The 14,748-nt window shown below is 39.8% G+C and overlaps 1 protein-coding gene across 1 annotated transcript; it reads right to left on the bottom strand.

The window, feature by feature from the left end:
- Positions 1-1,175: 1,175 nt before the first annotated feature.
- LOC140269528 (myosin-6-like) lies at positions 1,176-13,299 on the bottom strand. Its single transcript, XM_072364673.1, has 39 exons — positions 13,282-13,299; positions 13,150-13,188; positions 12,798-13,010; positions 12,537-12,680; positions 12,282-12,438; positions 12,162-12,189; positions 11,719-11,824; positions 11,516-11,608; positions 11,370-11,433; positions 11,181-11,279; positions 10,976-11,079; positions 10,480-10,618; positions 10,259-10,377; positions 9,968-10,117; positions 9,675-9,845; positions 9,281-9,590; positions 9,095-9,165; positions 8,758-8,963; positions 8,540-8,663; positions 8,147-8,283; positions 7,811-8,066; positions 7,460-7,702; positions 7,172-7,348; positions 6,917-7,062; positions 6,725-6,815; positions 6,252-6,641; positions 5,973-6,099; positions 5,708-5,826; positions 5,427-5,623; positions 4,999-5,182; positions 4,603-4,768; positions 4,395-4,519; positions 3,999-4,307; positions 3,709-3,912; positions 3,325-3,621; positions 3,017-3,121; positions 2,730-2,825; positions 2,259-2,393; positions 1,176-1,298 (listed from the first exon to the last, which is right to left on the bottom strand). Exons 3-39 carry the CDS (start codon positions 12,996-12,998, stop codon positions 1,278-1,280), a joined length of 5,811 nt encoding a protein of 1,936 aa, XP_072220774.1. The 5' UTR covers positions 12,999-13,010; positions 13,150-13,188; positions 13,282-13,299; the 3' UTR covers positions 1,176-1,277.
- Positions 13,300-14,748: the final 1,449 nt, after the last annotated feature.

Here is a 14,748-nt window from a genome sequence, read left to right as displayed (position 1 = left end):
ACAGTTGAATGTTTGAATTATTTAAAGTATAAATGGCCTACTTGAAATAGTTTTTGAATTGGCTCTGTATGTATGAATTGGACTAATTTTGAATTTAATTCATTGGATTTGATTGGTTTATGATTACAATAAATTGAACCCCAATTGGCTTGAATTGGACTGTATTACTGAAGTGCCTTGAGATGACATTTGTTGTAATTTGGCGCTATATAACTAAAGTTGAATTGAATTGAATTGAATATTGTAGTTTTAGTTTATTTAGGAATTTATTCAGAAAAGGACTTGTTACTTTAAAGTACTTTCTTTTTAGTCCCTCATTTTAGATTCAACTTTTTTTACTTCTACTTTTATCTCCACTAATGTCCCAATGTTTATGGCAGCATTATGCACAAGTGCCTTGTCAGCAACAGTTAACATAACAATTTTTGAACAAATAAATCTTAATCACATTCTCAAGAGCTTTCAGACAAGTTAAAGGTATTAGAAGTTTTTAGACATTTGTGCCAGTAACACAAGCCAGAGAAAGGAAACAGAAGCACTTTTATGATGAAAAGTATACTTTATTTGAGAAATTGACAATCTTTGAGGCTTGGTCCAACCACTTTGGGGTTTTAAAATTTTAAGGTTACAATTTCCGTGTCCTCACATTTGATGATTAATCTGCCATAGAGTTGCAGATTAAATGTCCCATTTCCTTGGGTTTGTTAAGGACAGGTGAAACACCTTCATGGCTACATTTAACGACTTTCCAGTGAGAGCATTTCTTTAAGGCATAGCTCTTTTTTTCTTCTACAAACCTGTCTGTTATTCATACATCTTTAGCAGCACAGCAGTCAAATAAAGAGGTAGTGAGCCATTATATGTGGATGTGTTTTTGTAAGATGGTCAAAAAAATCTCTGCAACCAAGATTTAAAAGGACAGTTACACAGCTGTCAGCACAAGGTGGCAGTGATGACCAGCCCAGTAACGATAACCTTTCTCTAGTTATGACCCTCTGCTCAAAGAGCTGAGTTTCTGATGCAATTATGTATTTTTCTTTGAGTTTGTTTTCTATTTTATTGTGCTTTTTATGTCTATATTGTCTCAAACTCATATGCAAGTTGAGTGATACTTTCATCTTGTGTTAAAGTCATTGTGGAACTGCAGTAATTATAATGAATTAGGAAACGTCATGTTAATTTGAATGCACTTTGCTTTATTCTACAGAGTTACTTTGCAGACAAAGGGAACTACAGCACAGGAGATCCCAAAGGTCTTAGGTGGCCGTCAGTGAACTTCACTCCTCATCTAGCCCTTTCTGTGATGAAGAATGATAAAAGAGTAGACAAGGAAAGATAGATTAATGGCAGAGAACTCAACAAGACATATTTCATGTTCTGAATTGTGGACAAAAATATTAATTGTTTTACATTTAGTGCTTTCTCTACTGCCAGGCTTCCTTTGCTCTGCTATTTTGGCTTAAACAACATGTATAAAAGATTTATATGAATGTTAACACGATGGACAGTTAAGTTCATGTTGTTGCAGAGAGAAGCGCAGTGTCAAAACTAACTTTTGACACTTTGAAAACACATTCAAAGCCTGAATTCAGTTGACATTATTTAGTCTTTTTATGACATTTATCTCGTCAAAAATGTGGGTAAGTATACCATAAGTTAGCATGCTTCAGGCACTGCATGGGCCAATAATACAGTATTATTCATCTGCAAACAAGACAAACAGATTGGCATCTGAATTTTTTACTCTACACACACACACACACACACACACACGTGATATAGATAGATAAATACATACATATATGGTGGAAAATGGATATATGATGGATGAACATTGTTAGATCACTCTAACTAATTAACCAGCATAACAGCTCAGAGAAAGCAGTCAGTGGTTGACTCTGACCTATACTCCCCTCGCCCCCATCTCATCTCAAAACCTCAAAATAACAACACTTTTAACAGTTGAATTTTGAACAGATTTACTGCGTTGGCAATAAAATGCATTAAATAAAACCAGTATGTGTTAACTAATACAACTCATCAATTCCAAATAAAGTTGATCTGTACAAAGACTGGTCTGATTTATTTCAAATGATGAGCTGAGGTCTTATCACAGATTAATGATATGTACAAGACAACTTGAAATAGATGGTACTGATATGACGAAGAAAGTGATGTGAAAAATAAAACTCTTCAGGAATAATATTAGGAGTAGAGTAGTATCAGGTGTTGTGTTGAAATCTAGAGGAGCCTCTCACCTTTGACCCCACATCACGGCTTTTGGCACGCAGCTTGTTGACCTGAGACTCGGCAATGTCAGCTCTCTCCTCGGCCTCGTCCAGCTCATGCTGCAGCTTACGAAACTTGCCGAGATGAACATTAGCCTGTTCCTCCTGGTTGGAGCAAATGTTTTTTTCTTTAATTCAACAAGAACGCAAATCACAGTTTTATATCAACGTGCAATTAAATGGACTACGCAGAGTTTTCTAATGTTTTAACATAAAGAGTCAACACAGCTCTATCCAAACTGCACGGCTTTGAAACTGAAGCAACAAAATGGAATTAAATGGAATATGAACAAATGCTTTGAACTATAAATCTTGGTAGCTTAACAAATACTTGGATATCTCCATTGAGTGAACAGGACATAACGTATTGAAACAGAATTACCAACCTGCAGACCCTGAGTTCTACCACATACAGACATAACTTTTCCGGTCCACACTTACAGCTTCTTCAGCAGCTCTCTTGTAAGCTTTGACTTTCAGCTGCAGTTTGTCAACCAGATCCTGCAGACGGGCAACGTTTTTGCGGTCTTCGTCAGTCTGTAAACCATGAAACAGGGAAGAGACGAGATCGTTTTGGAGCACACGCTTTAACTGAAGTCCTATTACTGCCCAAAAATATACGGAAAACTACTTTTGGTGTTGTGGGAACATAAAACATTTAAAATGTTTTTGTGGTAAGTGCATAAGTGAGCATTTTTGAGAAATCTGACGTATTGTTTACAGATTACCTGGTATGTGAGCTCCTTAATGCGTCTCTCATATTTACGAATTCCCTTCACTGCTTCGCTGCTCCTCTTCTGCTCCGACTCCACTTCGCTCTCAAGCTCCCTCACCTAAAACATCAGAAGATCATTTTCTGTAAAGTCACTGAAAGAACCTGCAGTAATCAGTGATTCATGCATTTATTAGAATAACTATAAACATTGTTAACAGTCTTAAATTGAAAAAGCTTTGGCAGCTGGTATTATATCAGGGCTGATTGTCTGTGACATAGTTTTGGATTTTGTCAGAAAATCTATTTTGCGGTTACTCTTACCCTGGCCTCCAGCTTCTGCACCTGCTTCTTGCCTCCCTTCATGGCGATCTGCTCAGCTTCATCCAGACGGTGCTGCAGGTCTTTGATGGTTTGCTCCATGTTCTTCTTCATGCGCTCCAGGTGAGCGCTGGTGTCCTGCTCTTTCTTCAGCTCCTCTGCCATCATGGCAGCATCAGTAATGGCCTTCTTAGCCTTCTCTTCAGCATTTCTGCATTCCTGCAGCGCATCCTCCACCTCAGTTTGAAGCTGGGATGTATCTGCTTCCAACTTCTTCTTCTGGTTTATCAGCCCAGTGTTCTACATTTTTTTTTAGATGTGATAAATTAGAGTGTGAGGAAAGATGTGTTATTTAGAAATGTGATTCTGTTTTTTTATTGGTCTTACCTGTGAGTGCAGTAGCTGCACCCTCTCACTAACATCCAGCAGCTCTTGCTCAGCCAATTTTCGACTTCGCTCAGTTTGCTCCAGAGCAGCCCTCAGTTCCTCCAGTTCAGCCTGAAGCAGGGTGTTGCGTCTCTCAACAATGGCGATGTTCTCTTTAAGATCATCGTTCGCCCGAACAGCCTCATCCAGTTGAATTTGGCAGTCCTTAATGGAACAACATCAGTCACATAAATGTTTATTGTAGAAAAATGATTGTCTTCAGAAAGTGAGTCTTTTCTGTTCTGGTGTACCTTTAGATGTGCGTGAACAGATTTCAGCTGCTTTTGGGCCTCAGCTGCCTGCCTGTTGGCTTGGCTTAGCTGGATCTCCATTTCATTCAGGTCTCCCTCCATCTTCTTTTTCAAACGGAGAGCCTCATTCCTGCTGCGACACTCAGCTTCTAGAGAGCTCTGCAGGGTGTCAATTGACCTCTGCAGGTTCCTCTTGCACTGCTCCATCTCTTCATCTTTCTCAGCCAGTTTACGTTCAATGTCGGCTTTAACTTGATTGAATTCCAGCTGAGTTCTTAAAATCTTACCCTCTTCATGTTCCAGGGAGGCCTATTGTATGAGAGGATGCAGATTTATACATCACAGCAGACTGTTCTCTGTTAAAAGTGTCTTTTTTTTGTCAACAGGGATCTGTACCTCAGCCTCCTCTAGAGCAGACTGGATCTCATTCTTCTCTTGTTCCAGTTGTTTTCGTAACTTCTCCAGTTCATGGATATTCTTTCCACCCTCACCAAGTTGCTCAGTGAGGTCAGAAATCTCCTCTGTGCAATGTCAGGCAGAGGGATTAAATGGATTTACAATTCAGTTACCAAAAGAAAACTCAAACCCTGGAAATAAATCTTACCTTGTAAGTTCTTGTTCTCCCTCTTCATGGTCTCCAGATGGTCCAGAGATTCTTCATAAGAGTTTTTGAGTTTGAAAAGTTCAGTGCTCAGAGACCTGGCTTCCTTCTGGGAGCTCTCCAGCTCACACTGAGACTCCTCATACTTCTGTTTCCACTCAGACAGAACCTGCAATGGAAAGAGCCAGAAAGAGCTTAAAATAGTTCATGTGTCGCTTAAATGAGGCAAATCCACCCAAAATTATAATCTATTAAATAAGAACATGTAAAATGCACTAACTATGATTGGAATTGCTCCATGATTGATAAAAACCCTGAAAAAATCATATTTGAAGATGCTGCAGATTTGAAGATCAGTATGTCGATACCAGTGATCACAAATACTTCACAGTACTTTACCTTGTCAAAGTTCCTTTGCTTCTTGTCCAGAGCAGCAGCAGCAGCATTTGATCTCTCCACATCCACCATGAGGTCTTCAATCTCATTCTGCAGCCTGTGTTTGGTCTTCTCCAGGGAGGAACATTTAGCATTCACTGCTTCAACAGCCTCCTCAGCCTCCTGCAGACGCTGAGCCAGCTTTTTCCTTGAGAAATCATCATTCAAACCATTTAATTTTCCTGCAGTTGGTTCACGATAGCATGATGAAATTGAACCATCATGACTGGCACTATGACTGGCTGCTCAGTCATCCAACAGACAAACTTTTTGTTCGTCTTACATTTTAGAAGGAACATAACACAAACAAAAAGCTGACCTGCTAGACGAATTGAATTGTTATTTTAGGAATTACTTGATTCTTCATCAGTGTGAGGCTCAGACTTGCTTACTTTGCTTCTTCCAGCTCCTCAGTCCTCTGGATGGCATCAGTTTCATACTTGGTTCTCCACTGAGCCACCTCAGAGTTGGCCTTGGACATGCTGCGCTGTAGTTCAGCCTTGGCCTCCTGCTCCTCCTCATACTGCTCCCTGAGCAGGTCACAGTCGTGACGAGAAGACTGCACAGCATGGGCTAATGCATTCTTGGCCTGGAAAGACAAAAGAATATGAATGAGGGACATTGTAGAACTAACTGTCTCATGCTGAGAGTTGGCTGTTAAATGTCATTTCACCTTGCTCTCCTCCTCCAACTGTCTCTTTAGGTCTTCAATCTGCTGAGTGTAGGACATTTTTCCTCTGGTCAGTTGTGACACGAGTGAATCTTTCTCCTCCAGCTGCCTTGAGAGCTCACCTAGTATTTTAATACACAATGTTATTATCTGGACCAAAGAAACTTTGCATTTCCACAAAGGTCACGCTTTCAGTTTTCCTGCAAATGTTGATTCACTTTTTATGAAAGCTTGGAAAAGAAAGTAAAAAATAAAGTAAGAATTGTACCATTTTCTGTCTGAAGTTTTGCTTTTTGCATGTTAAAGTCATTGATGCAGCGTTGAGCCTCTTCAAACTTGGTCTTGTATTCATTCATTTGATCTTCAAGAGTTCTACCGGTTTTCTCTAGATTGGTCTGAAAAGACAAACATCCCACTCACAAATGTTATGTCCACATGATCATATCCTAAATGCTGACAGTGGCAGACAAAGATTTACAAATGTCTGATCATTCAAAATTAATGCAAACATGTGCAGGCAAAACATAAAAAAAGTTATAAAACCAACCTTTGTCTTTACAATATGTTCCATATTGGAGACCACATCATCAAGCTCTAATTTGAGCTCACTCTTCTCCTTCTCCAGCTTCTGCTTGACTCTCTGCAGGTTGTCAATCTGCTCTCCCAGGTCAGCAACACTGTCAGCTTGTTTCTTCCTGAGGGTGGCAGCAGTGGCCTCATGCTGCAGAGTGGCCTCTTCAAGGTCTCTGCGGAGTTTCTGGAACTCAGCCTCCCTCTTTTTGTTCATCTCAATCTGGGCAGCTGTGGCTCCACCAGCCTCCTCCAGCCTCTCACTGATCTCTTCCAGCTCTCTGGACAAGTCTGCTCTCTGCTTCTCCACCTTGGCTCGAGCAGCTCGCTCTGCTTCAAGCTCTTCTTCCAGCTCCTCAATGCGGGCCTGTCGAGGCAGAATTGTTATTATTGCTATCATTACTTAAGTGTTTGATCAAGTTTTTAGATTTAATGTGAATAATTTGTTACCTGAAGCTCTTTCAGTTTCTTTTGAAGCTGAAGGGCTATGGCCTGCTCATCCTCAATTTTGTTATTGAGCTGACTGAGTTCAAAGTCTTTCCTGTGGTAAGACAGTGAGGGTTAGGACACCTGAATAAGTCTTGTACATGTATTGTATTTGCAGAGCTATTCTGAGCTGCATTGAATATATGACTGAATTACTTTTTCATATGCTCCTCAAGTTGTTGTTTGTCATTTTCAAGGTCCATTAGACTCTCCTGGGTTAATTTTAAATCTCCCTCCAGCTTCCTCTTTGCTCTCTCAAGATCCATCCTTATCTTCTTCTCTTGTTCCAGAGAACCTTCAAGCTGAACATTATTTCAGAAAATCAAACCACTTTCTCCACCGTGCAAAGAGAATTTAATTATATTCCTAAAAAGGATTTAACATAGATATTTGATGTGTTTAAATTCTTACATCATCCACTTGCTGCTCCAGCTTGGACTTGGCCTTGGTCAGAGTGTTGACTTTGTCTTCTTCACTCTGCAGGTCATCCAGCGTTTGCTGATGAGCTTCTTGTAAAGCTTTCTTTTCCTTGGTCAACTTGGCGATGATGTCATCCAAAGCAGCCATCTCCTCTGTCAGGTTCTTTACCTGTTGCAAAAAAGTAATTGGTATTGAAATTTCGGATGTAGATGTAAAAAAACATACCTCTCGTTTATACTTTTGTTATGAGGTATAGAAATATCTGAGCATTTGGTCAACCTTGTTCTCTGTGGCGTGCTTTTCTTTCTCCACTTTAGCCAGAGTCAACTCAAGGTCATCAATGTCCTTCTTCAGCTCAGAGCACTCATCCTCCAGCTTCCGTTTCTTAGCAGTCAGTTCAGCATTCATCTCCTCCTCATCCTCCAATCTCTCAGAAAGCTCTTTGGCTTTTGCTTCCATATGAATTTTGTTTTTAATCAGCCCCTCACATCTTTCCTCAGCATCAGCAAGATTATCTTGCTCCTAAATGGTTGACAACTTTGTTAACATTTGAGTAACAATTTTTGTGATTCGCATATTCATTGAATTCCATATGAAAAACTGGTAAAAGAATACTGTTGTGAGACTTACAGCCTGGACTTGGAGCTGCAGGTCGTTCTTCTCTTGGAGAAGAGAGACCATTTTCTCCTCTAGTTCCTTTCTACGAGCCTCTGATTTTGCATAAGCTTCCTTCAGTTTGATAAACTCTTCCTTCATGTTGGCCATCTCCTTCTCAGCCTCAGCAGATTTCAGCAGAGGTTTGATCTTAAAGAACAGCTTCATCCAGGGCCAATTCTTGACCCCCATGAAGGCACGAATGTTCCACTGGATCACAAGCAATGCATCCCTGTCAATAATCAAACATAGGTATTACTGCCAACCTCAATGCAATAAAACAGTTTTTTTTTGTGGTTTTAGTTTTCTTACCTCCTTTCAACAATCTTCTGGAATTCCACTCTTGCAAGCAGACCTCTTGATCTGGCCTGGATTCCAGTGATAATAAGTGACAAACGGTCATCCCTCATCTCCTCCAGCTGACCAAGAAGACCAGCCTTGAAGAACACCTTAATGGAGAATGTAACGGCATGTAACCACCAGTTCTTACCAGTTCTGTAACCTTGAAGCTCCCACAAAGGAAATAATAAATTCTCAAAGGTTTCAAAAATGAAAGCATAAATATGTATTGCGCTCAGAACTTTTTTTGTTCAGGAAACGTAAGATTCAAATGTTAGTTTAAACGGGTTTAGTGAGGTTTATACTGTTGTGTCTGTAGAAAATGTAAAAACAGATATATTTCTGACTTTTACTTTTGTTAATTACCTTAGTGTGACCAAACTTATATTGGCTATGATCAATATCCAAGGACCCAAGAAGTTTCTCAGCTCCCTTCCTGCTGTCAATGAACTGTCCATCTGGGATGGCAGCAGGATTCAGGATGCGATATCTGGAAAATCACAGAGGTAAATGTTTCAACTTTCAACACATTGTAACATTATGGACTAAATTTTTAGGATTATTTCTGGGCAAACAGCTAATACCTCTGCTTGAAATCCCCATAGAGGATCCTGTTGGGGAAACCCTTTCTGCAGATCCTGATGCCCTCCAGCACACCGTTACAGCGCAGCTGGTGCATCACCAGAGGGTTCTCCATGGCCCCGGGAGTCTTGGTCTCATTGGGGATGATGCAGCGCACAAAGTGAGGATGAGTAGACCTCAAGTTGGTCATCAGCTTGTTGAGGTTTTCCTGTGCAGGACATTAAATATTGTGAGTTAATTTTCAGTTGGTGTAAATATTTTGACACACCTCTGAGTTATTCATGTGCAATAATTGTGCAGTATATGAAACAGTGTTTAATTTAAATTGTTATTACTAACCCTGTGCAACGCAGACACAGTCTGGAAAGATGAGCCCTTCTTCTTGCTTCCTTTGCCTTTTCCACTTTCAGCTAATTAGCCAGTATATAACTCATTAGATTGTATTGACAGACAAAGACATAAATGAATCAATTTTGAATTGATTATTTACTATTATCACTGAGGGCTTGAGTTGTTTATTTTCACCTGATTCAGCTCCAGCATAGTTTGCAAAAAGCAAGGATAAAAGCTTGAGGTTTGACTTCTGGTACAGTCCAACAACGGTCTCGTTCAGAGGATCCTTGTTCTTCACCAGCCAGTTGTTGATATTGTAATCAACAGTTCCAGCGTAGTGAACCAGGGCAAAATGGGCCTCTGGTTTTCCTTTGACGATTCTGGGTTTCTGGAAATTGTTGGATTTCCCCAGGTGGTTGTCATAGAGCTTAGCTTTAAAGGTGGTATCAGAGGCTTTGGGAAACATGCACTCCTCTTCAAGAATGGACATGATGCCCATGGGCTAAGGGAGACAAATTGGCATGGTTTAAAAGAAGATCTTATTTTGATTTCTCTTATGTAACCATGTTGCGGTTCAGTGTCTCACCTTTTCAATCAGGTCAATACAGGCCTGCAGATCCATGCCAAAGTCAATGAAGGTCCATTCAATGCCCTCCTTCTTGTACTCTTCCTGCTCCAGTACAAACATGTGGTGGTTGAAAAACTGCTGCAGCTTTTCATTGGTGAAGTTGATGCACATCTGCTCAAAGGTGTTGAACTGAAAAGTGACAACAGGATTGTTATTTTGATTCTCACTCACATCCATCTTATCTGCATTCATTTTTATTCAATATTTCCCAGTGAATGAAAATAGTGTGAACATAAACAGTTCATGCTTACATCAAAAATTTCAAATCCAGCAATATCCAGCACACCAATGAAGTACTGCCGGGGCTGTTTGGTGTCCAGGGAATGATTAATCCTCACCACCATCCACAGAAACATTTTCTCATACACTGACTTAGACAGTGCACCAATGGCATAGTACACCTAAAAAATAAATTCAAACAATGAAAATGGTGGTAAACAGCTCTTTTGCATATGCATCCAGTATTACTTTGATCTATTCTAAAATATGGTTTGTGTCCCTTCATCTAACAGGAAACATCAAACAGGTCTGTTTTATTCTACCTGTTGAACATTCTGTCCCTTGGTGACCCACTCGTTTCCTACTTTAACTCTCGGGTGACAGAGACCTTTGATGAGGTCAGCAGAGTTCAGGCCCATCAGATAAGCTACTTTGTCAGCATCTGATGAGAATGGATGTAAAAGAAAAAGATATGCAGTATGCGTCACCTGTCTGAGTGCTGGAAACTTTAATGTTCTGTTTGTTGAGTTTCAGCTTCTCTCACCTTCTGTGCCATCTGCCTCTGCCTGCTCTTCTCGTTGCTTCTGCTTAAACCTCATGTTACCGTAGTGCATGATGGCACCAGTCAGCTTGTAAATGCCGTTCTTTTCCTCTTGAGTGAAACCCAATACGTCAAAAGCCTCCTGAATGAGAAAATTGTATTCAATTTCCAGTGTCACTTGGTGTTTCCATGGTAGAACACCAGGATCCCACATTAAACTATGTTTAACAACTCGCATCAGTTATTTAATCCTGCTTATTCAAACAGTTATATCTCACATCTCATGAATCTGATGCTGGGTTATAAATGACATCAATAGTTTGATCTCATATCAGCAATTCGTTTTTAAATATCATGTTGGAGTTTTGAAATAACATTTAGAGTGAAATGTAAACCTCATAATGTTTAAATCTAGACTATCTATTAAATGCATTGATTGCACACAGTGACTTTTACTTTAGTATTACTACTACTACTCTTTTTTTGCCTTCCTACTCACATCAGTGGCCATCAGTTCTTCAGAGTCATTAATTGAGGCTACAGTTGTCTCTCCTTGGGAGATGAAGCAGTAGTCATAGGGGTTGTTGGTGATAAGCAGCATCTCTGAAAGGCAGATTAGAAGTGTTAGGTTTTGTATGATAGTGTTGCAACAGCATCACAACTACTTGTTGTGATTAATCCAGAGATCAAACGTTTTAATTTACCAAGCAGCTCCGGTTTCTTTTGAGACAGAATCTGATAGAAGATGTGATAATCTCTCTCAGCTTTAAGCTGAAAGACGACACGGGACTTCTCTAGCAGATCTGCAAAGACATTAGCAATTTGTAAGTGTTTGCAGATTATTGTAAATATAAGAACAAACGAGATGAAAGCATAGAGAGGAGACTGCTTACATGTCTCGATATCAGCTGAAGCCAGCTTTCCACTGGCTGCAAAATGAATGCGGATGAATTTGCCCTATGATGTATGGCAGACAAAAAAAAACATAGGTCCAACTGAACAGACAGAGAGAGTTCTTTCCTTACAGACAGAAACTCACAAATCTGGAGGAGTTGTCATTCCTGATGGTCTTTGCATTCCCAAAGGCCTCTAAAGCTGGGTTACATTGGATGATTTGATCCTCGAGAGTCCCCTGACAAAGTACAGTAACAGTTTTGCTCAAATACATAGAGCAAAATTTATGTTGAAATTTATGAAAATAGCAGATAAAGGTTAGATTTCAAGAAAATTTATCATTTTAACCTTTTTCTCAGAGCCCGTGTCCTTCTTCCCACCTCCAGCTGCAATGCTGGCAAAGTACTGGATGACTCTCTTTGTGTTGACAGTTTTCCCAGCACCAGATTCTCCACTGAAGACACAAAGCGAACAGGTTTCATAAACTGACAAACTGGCAGTCCACATAGCTTCACTTTGTACCGATATGCTTTTACATCCATTATTTTCAGTAATAACTATCGCTGTCATAGTAAATTATACATTAGATTAGTTTTTGCACTCTCAAATCTTTTTTTCCAAAATCTCAACTGTTCGCAGAGAAAAAGAAACGCTTAGAAGAAAACCTAGCACTGAGATTCCCTAATGCATATCAGAGAATACTGGAAAGTTGCTAGATGACACTTTCTGAAGTTTCGTACAGGGTATAATTTTCAAATGCAGCATAATAAAGTCACAGACTCATTACTTACGTGATGAGGATAGACTGATTTTCTCTGTCTGACAAAGAGAAGAACATATCACATAAGGATGACTTGGAATTTTTAAATTTAGCTTCACTGAACATACTAGATTAATTTAAAGTAGATTACCAGTTAACATGTACTGGTAGGCATTGTCAGAGATGGAGAAGATGTGAGGAGGAGCTTCACTCCTCTTCTTTCCTCTGTAGGCAACAACCACCTCCTGGTTGTAGACTGGTAGCCACTTGTAGGGGTTGATAGTCACACAGAACAGCCCAGAGTAGGTCTATGAAAATAAGAAATGAAAAGCTGACTCTTAAAAAAAATGTGTGGAAATAGTATTTGTCATATGGTGGGAGTAAAATCTTTAAGCTCTCCGCTCACATAGATCATCCATGCTGCATAACGCTCTTTGAGGTTAAATAGCACAGCGGGCTCATGGAGGAAGGTGAACATCGCCATGTCTTCAATTTTATCAAACTTTGGCGGGTTCTGGGGGTGTACATCGCATTCCTTCACAGTGACAGTCTGAGAATAGACAATAGCTTCTGTTAAAAGACTGTTTTCTATCTTAAAAAAATATCTTAGATACTGTACAAAGAAATCAGCAGCATCTCAAACAGCTGTGCGCTCCAACTCACTGACCTTTCCTTTTGCAGTCTCAGCAGTGACTTTATCCCCCTCACGGCTGATGATTGAAGCCTTCACAAACTCCTCATCAGTGTCGGGAATGAAGCACTCCTTCTTCATGTCAAAAATGCGAGTCTGGGCCTCCAGACGCTCCTTGTCTGACTTTCTCAGGTACGGGGCTGCTGCCCCAAATTCTTTCATGGCAGCGTCCCCCATTTTTCACTTTGTCTGCAAAAATGAAATATTTAAATCCTAATTACAGTTCAGCCATATTACATGTTAAGCATGTGCCAGCTGATCATTCTTTTGCTTTGTCATAACATCTTTTTTTAAATCGAACACCTTTTCATTTTTTAGATGTTCTCACCTTGACACTCCCTTCTTAGAAGAGTAAGATGTAATGGCCCTGAGGAAAGAAAGAATGGAAGTGAGAACACAGGTAAAACTTTGGTATCAAACTTAAGGCTTGAGTTTGAAACCCTTTGTCTGCATAGCCTACCTTGAGATTGAATGATGACCTGTTGGGGGGCTTCTCTGTGAGTTCTCTTTATAAGTGAAGCCCCTCTGCCAAATATGGAGGAGAGCTTTGAGTTCAGGAATGTTATTGTGTCTATGTTGTGTTGGGGGGGGCTCATAGAGGGCGGGGGTTAATGAGTGGCAGAGAGCAATATAGAAATCAGCAGGTCCAAGTCTTATCAGTGATGCACCCTCCTGACGAGGCCATATTAGGAGCTCCATGCCGTGCAGTGATTAATCATAGGTATCCTCAAGCAGCTAGGGGACCACAATTCAATCTTTAAATAGACACAGGGAGGAATTCCTCTCTCATCACCCGTCACTATAATCTGTTAAAAAACAATGCGCTAAAAAGAGGCATTCTTTAGACTGACATGAAAAATGCATTTACATTTCATTTGATTTGGAAGACTTGTAGCAAAGGAATGAATATGTTTAAATCGTTTTATTCCTTATTGGTTCCATCTTCACATCAAACCCAATGATAAGACCAGATTTACAAAAAAAAAAGATGAAAACACAGCGATGAGATAAACATTAAAACAAAAGTTGTGTAATTTCTAAATAGATTGATTAATGCCACATAATCTAATTAAATATGGATTATACATTTATACATGCATACATGCATACATTTAAAAGAAGTTGAATATTGAATAACTATGAAAAAATTACTAAGAAGTCATTCTAGATATATCTATATATCTACAGCAGAAAAAACTATTTCCATGTTTTGCTAATAGGACAAAGCATTCTATCAATTTAAACTGCTTGCATTGTTTGGGGTGATATTTTAGAGAAGTATGTCATGTATGGTCTCAATTACTCTCAGGGCTTAAGTGGAGTCGCAGTGAGGCATCAGTGACATATCGTCTCTAGTTATTACAGAGTGGACTTTGTGGTAAAAAAAAAAAACGCCTATCACATACTGAGTGAGTCGGTCTAAATAAAGAACCTTAGCCTTTAAGATTAGCCAGGCGACAATAGCAAGGCAACAAAGACAGAGGTATGCCACAGGTGACATGCCTGAGATTCATTGAAAAGGCAGTAAAGATGACACACAACTGAGGACTGGAGCTGCATGACGATGCCAAGGTCGTGCAGAAGCCTTCTCTCATTATCAGGTTGCTGCTTGAAAAGCCGGCCCTCGGTTGAAATGGAATTGTGTCTCATAACTGTGTGGGATTTCTGCCGAGAACTTATTGAGGAGAACAGTCACAGCCAGCATTTGCCTGTATGCAGGATCAACTGTACCGGATCATGGCCTTACACTGGGTCTGGTCTCACATACTGTGAATAACCTGAAAGTGACATGTATATCCATTTACAACTTCTGTTTTATTTCCATTCCTATTTGAATCCTTTGTGTGACCTGTGCTGCCTTTCTTTTTTATTGCAGAATTTACCTATAGTCATATTTCTGATGTGTGTGGTCAACAGATTATGGTGT

The sequence above is a fragment of the Leuresthes tenuis genome, unplaced genomic scaffold, assembly GCF_036924035.1.
Source record: "Leuresthes tenuis unplaced genomic scaffold, fLeuTen1.0.hap1 SCAF_14, whole genome shotgun sequence".
NCBI classification, from domain to species: Eukaryota; Metazoa; Chordata; class Actinopteri; order Atheriniformes; family Atherinopsidae; genus Leuresthes; species Leuresthes tenuis.
Note: the sequence above shows the minus strand (reverse complement) of the source record. Positions and strands in the feature narration are given on the sequence as shown.

Coding starts and splice junctions, on each gene's coding strand:
- LOC140269528 (XM_072364673.1), bottom strand. CDS start 12,998: ATGGGGGACGCTGCCATGAAAGAATTTGGGGCAGCAGCCCCGTACCTG. Junction 11,825..12,161: donor AATCAGTCTATCCTCATCAC/GTAAGTAATGAG, acceptor TTGTGTCTTCAG/TGGAGAATCTGGTGCTGGGA. Junction 5,183..5,426: donor GAGGAGCTGGAAGAAGCAAA/GTAAGCAAGTCT, acceptor TGATTTCTCAAG/GAAAAAGCTGGCTCAGCGTC.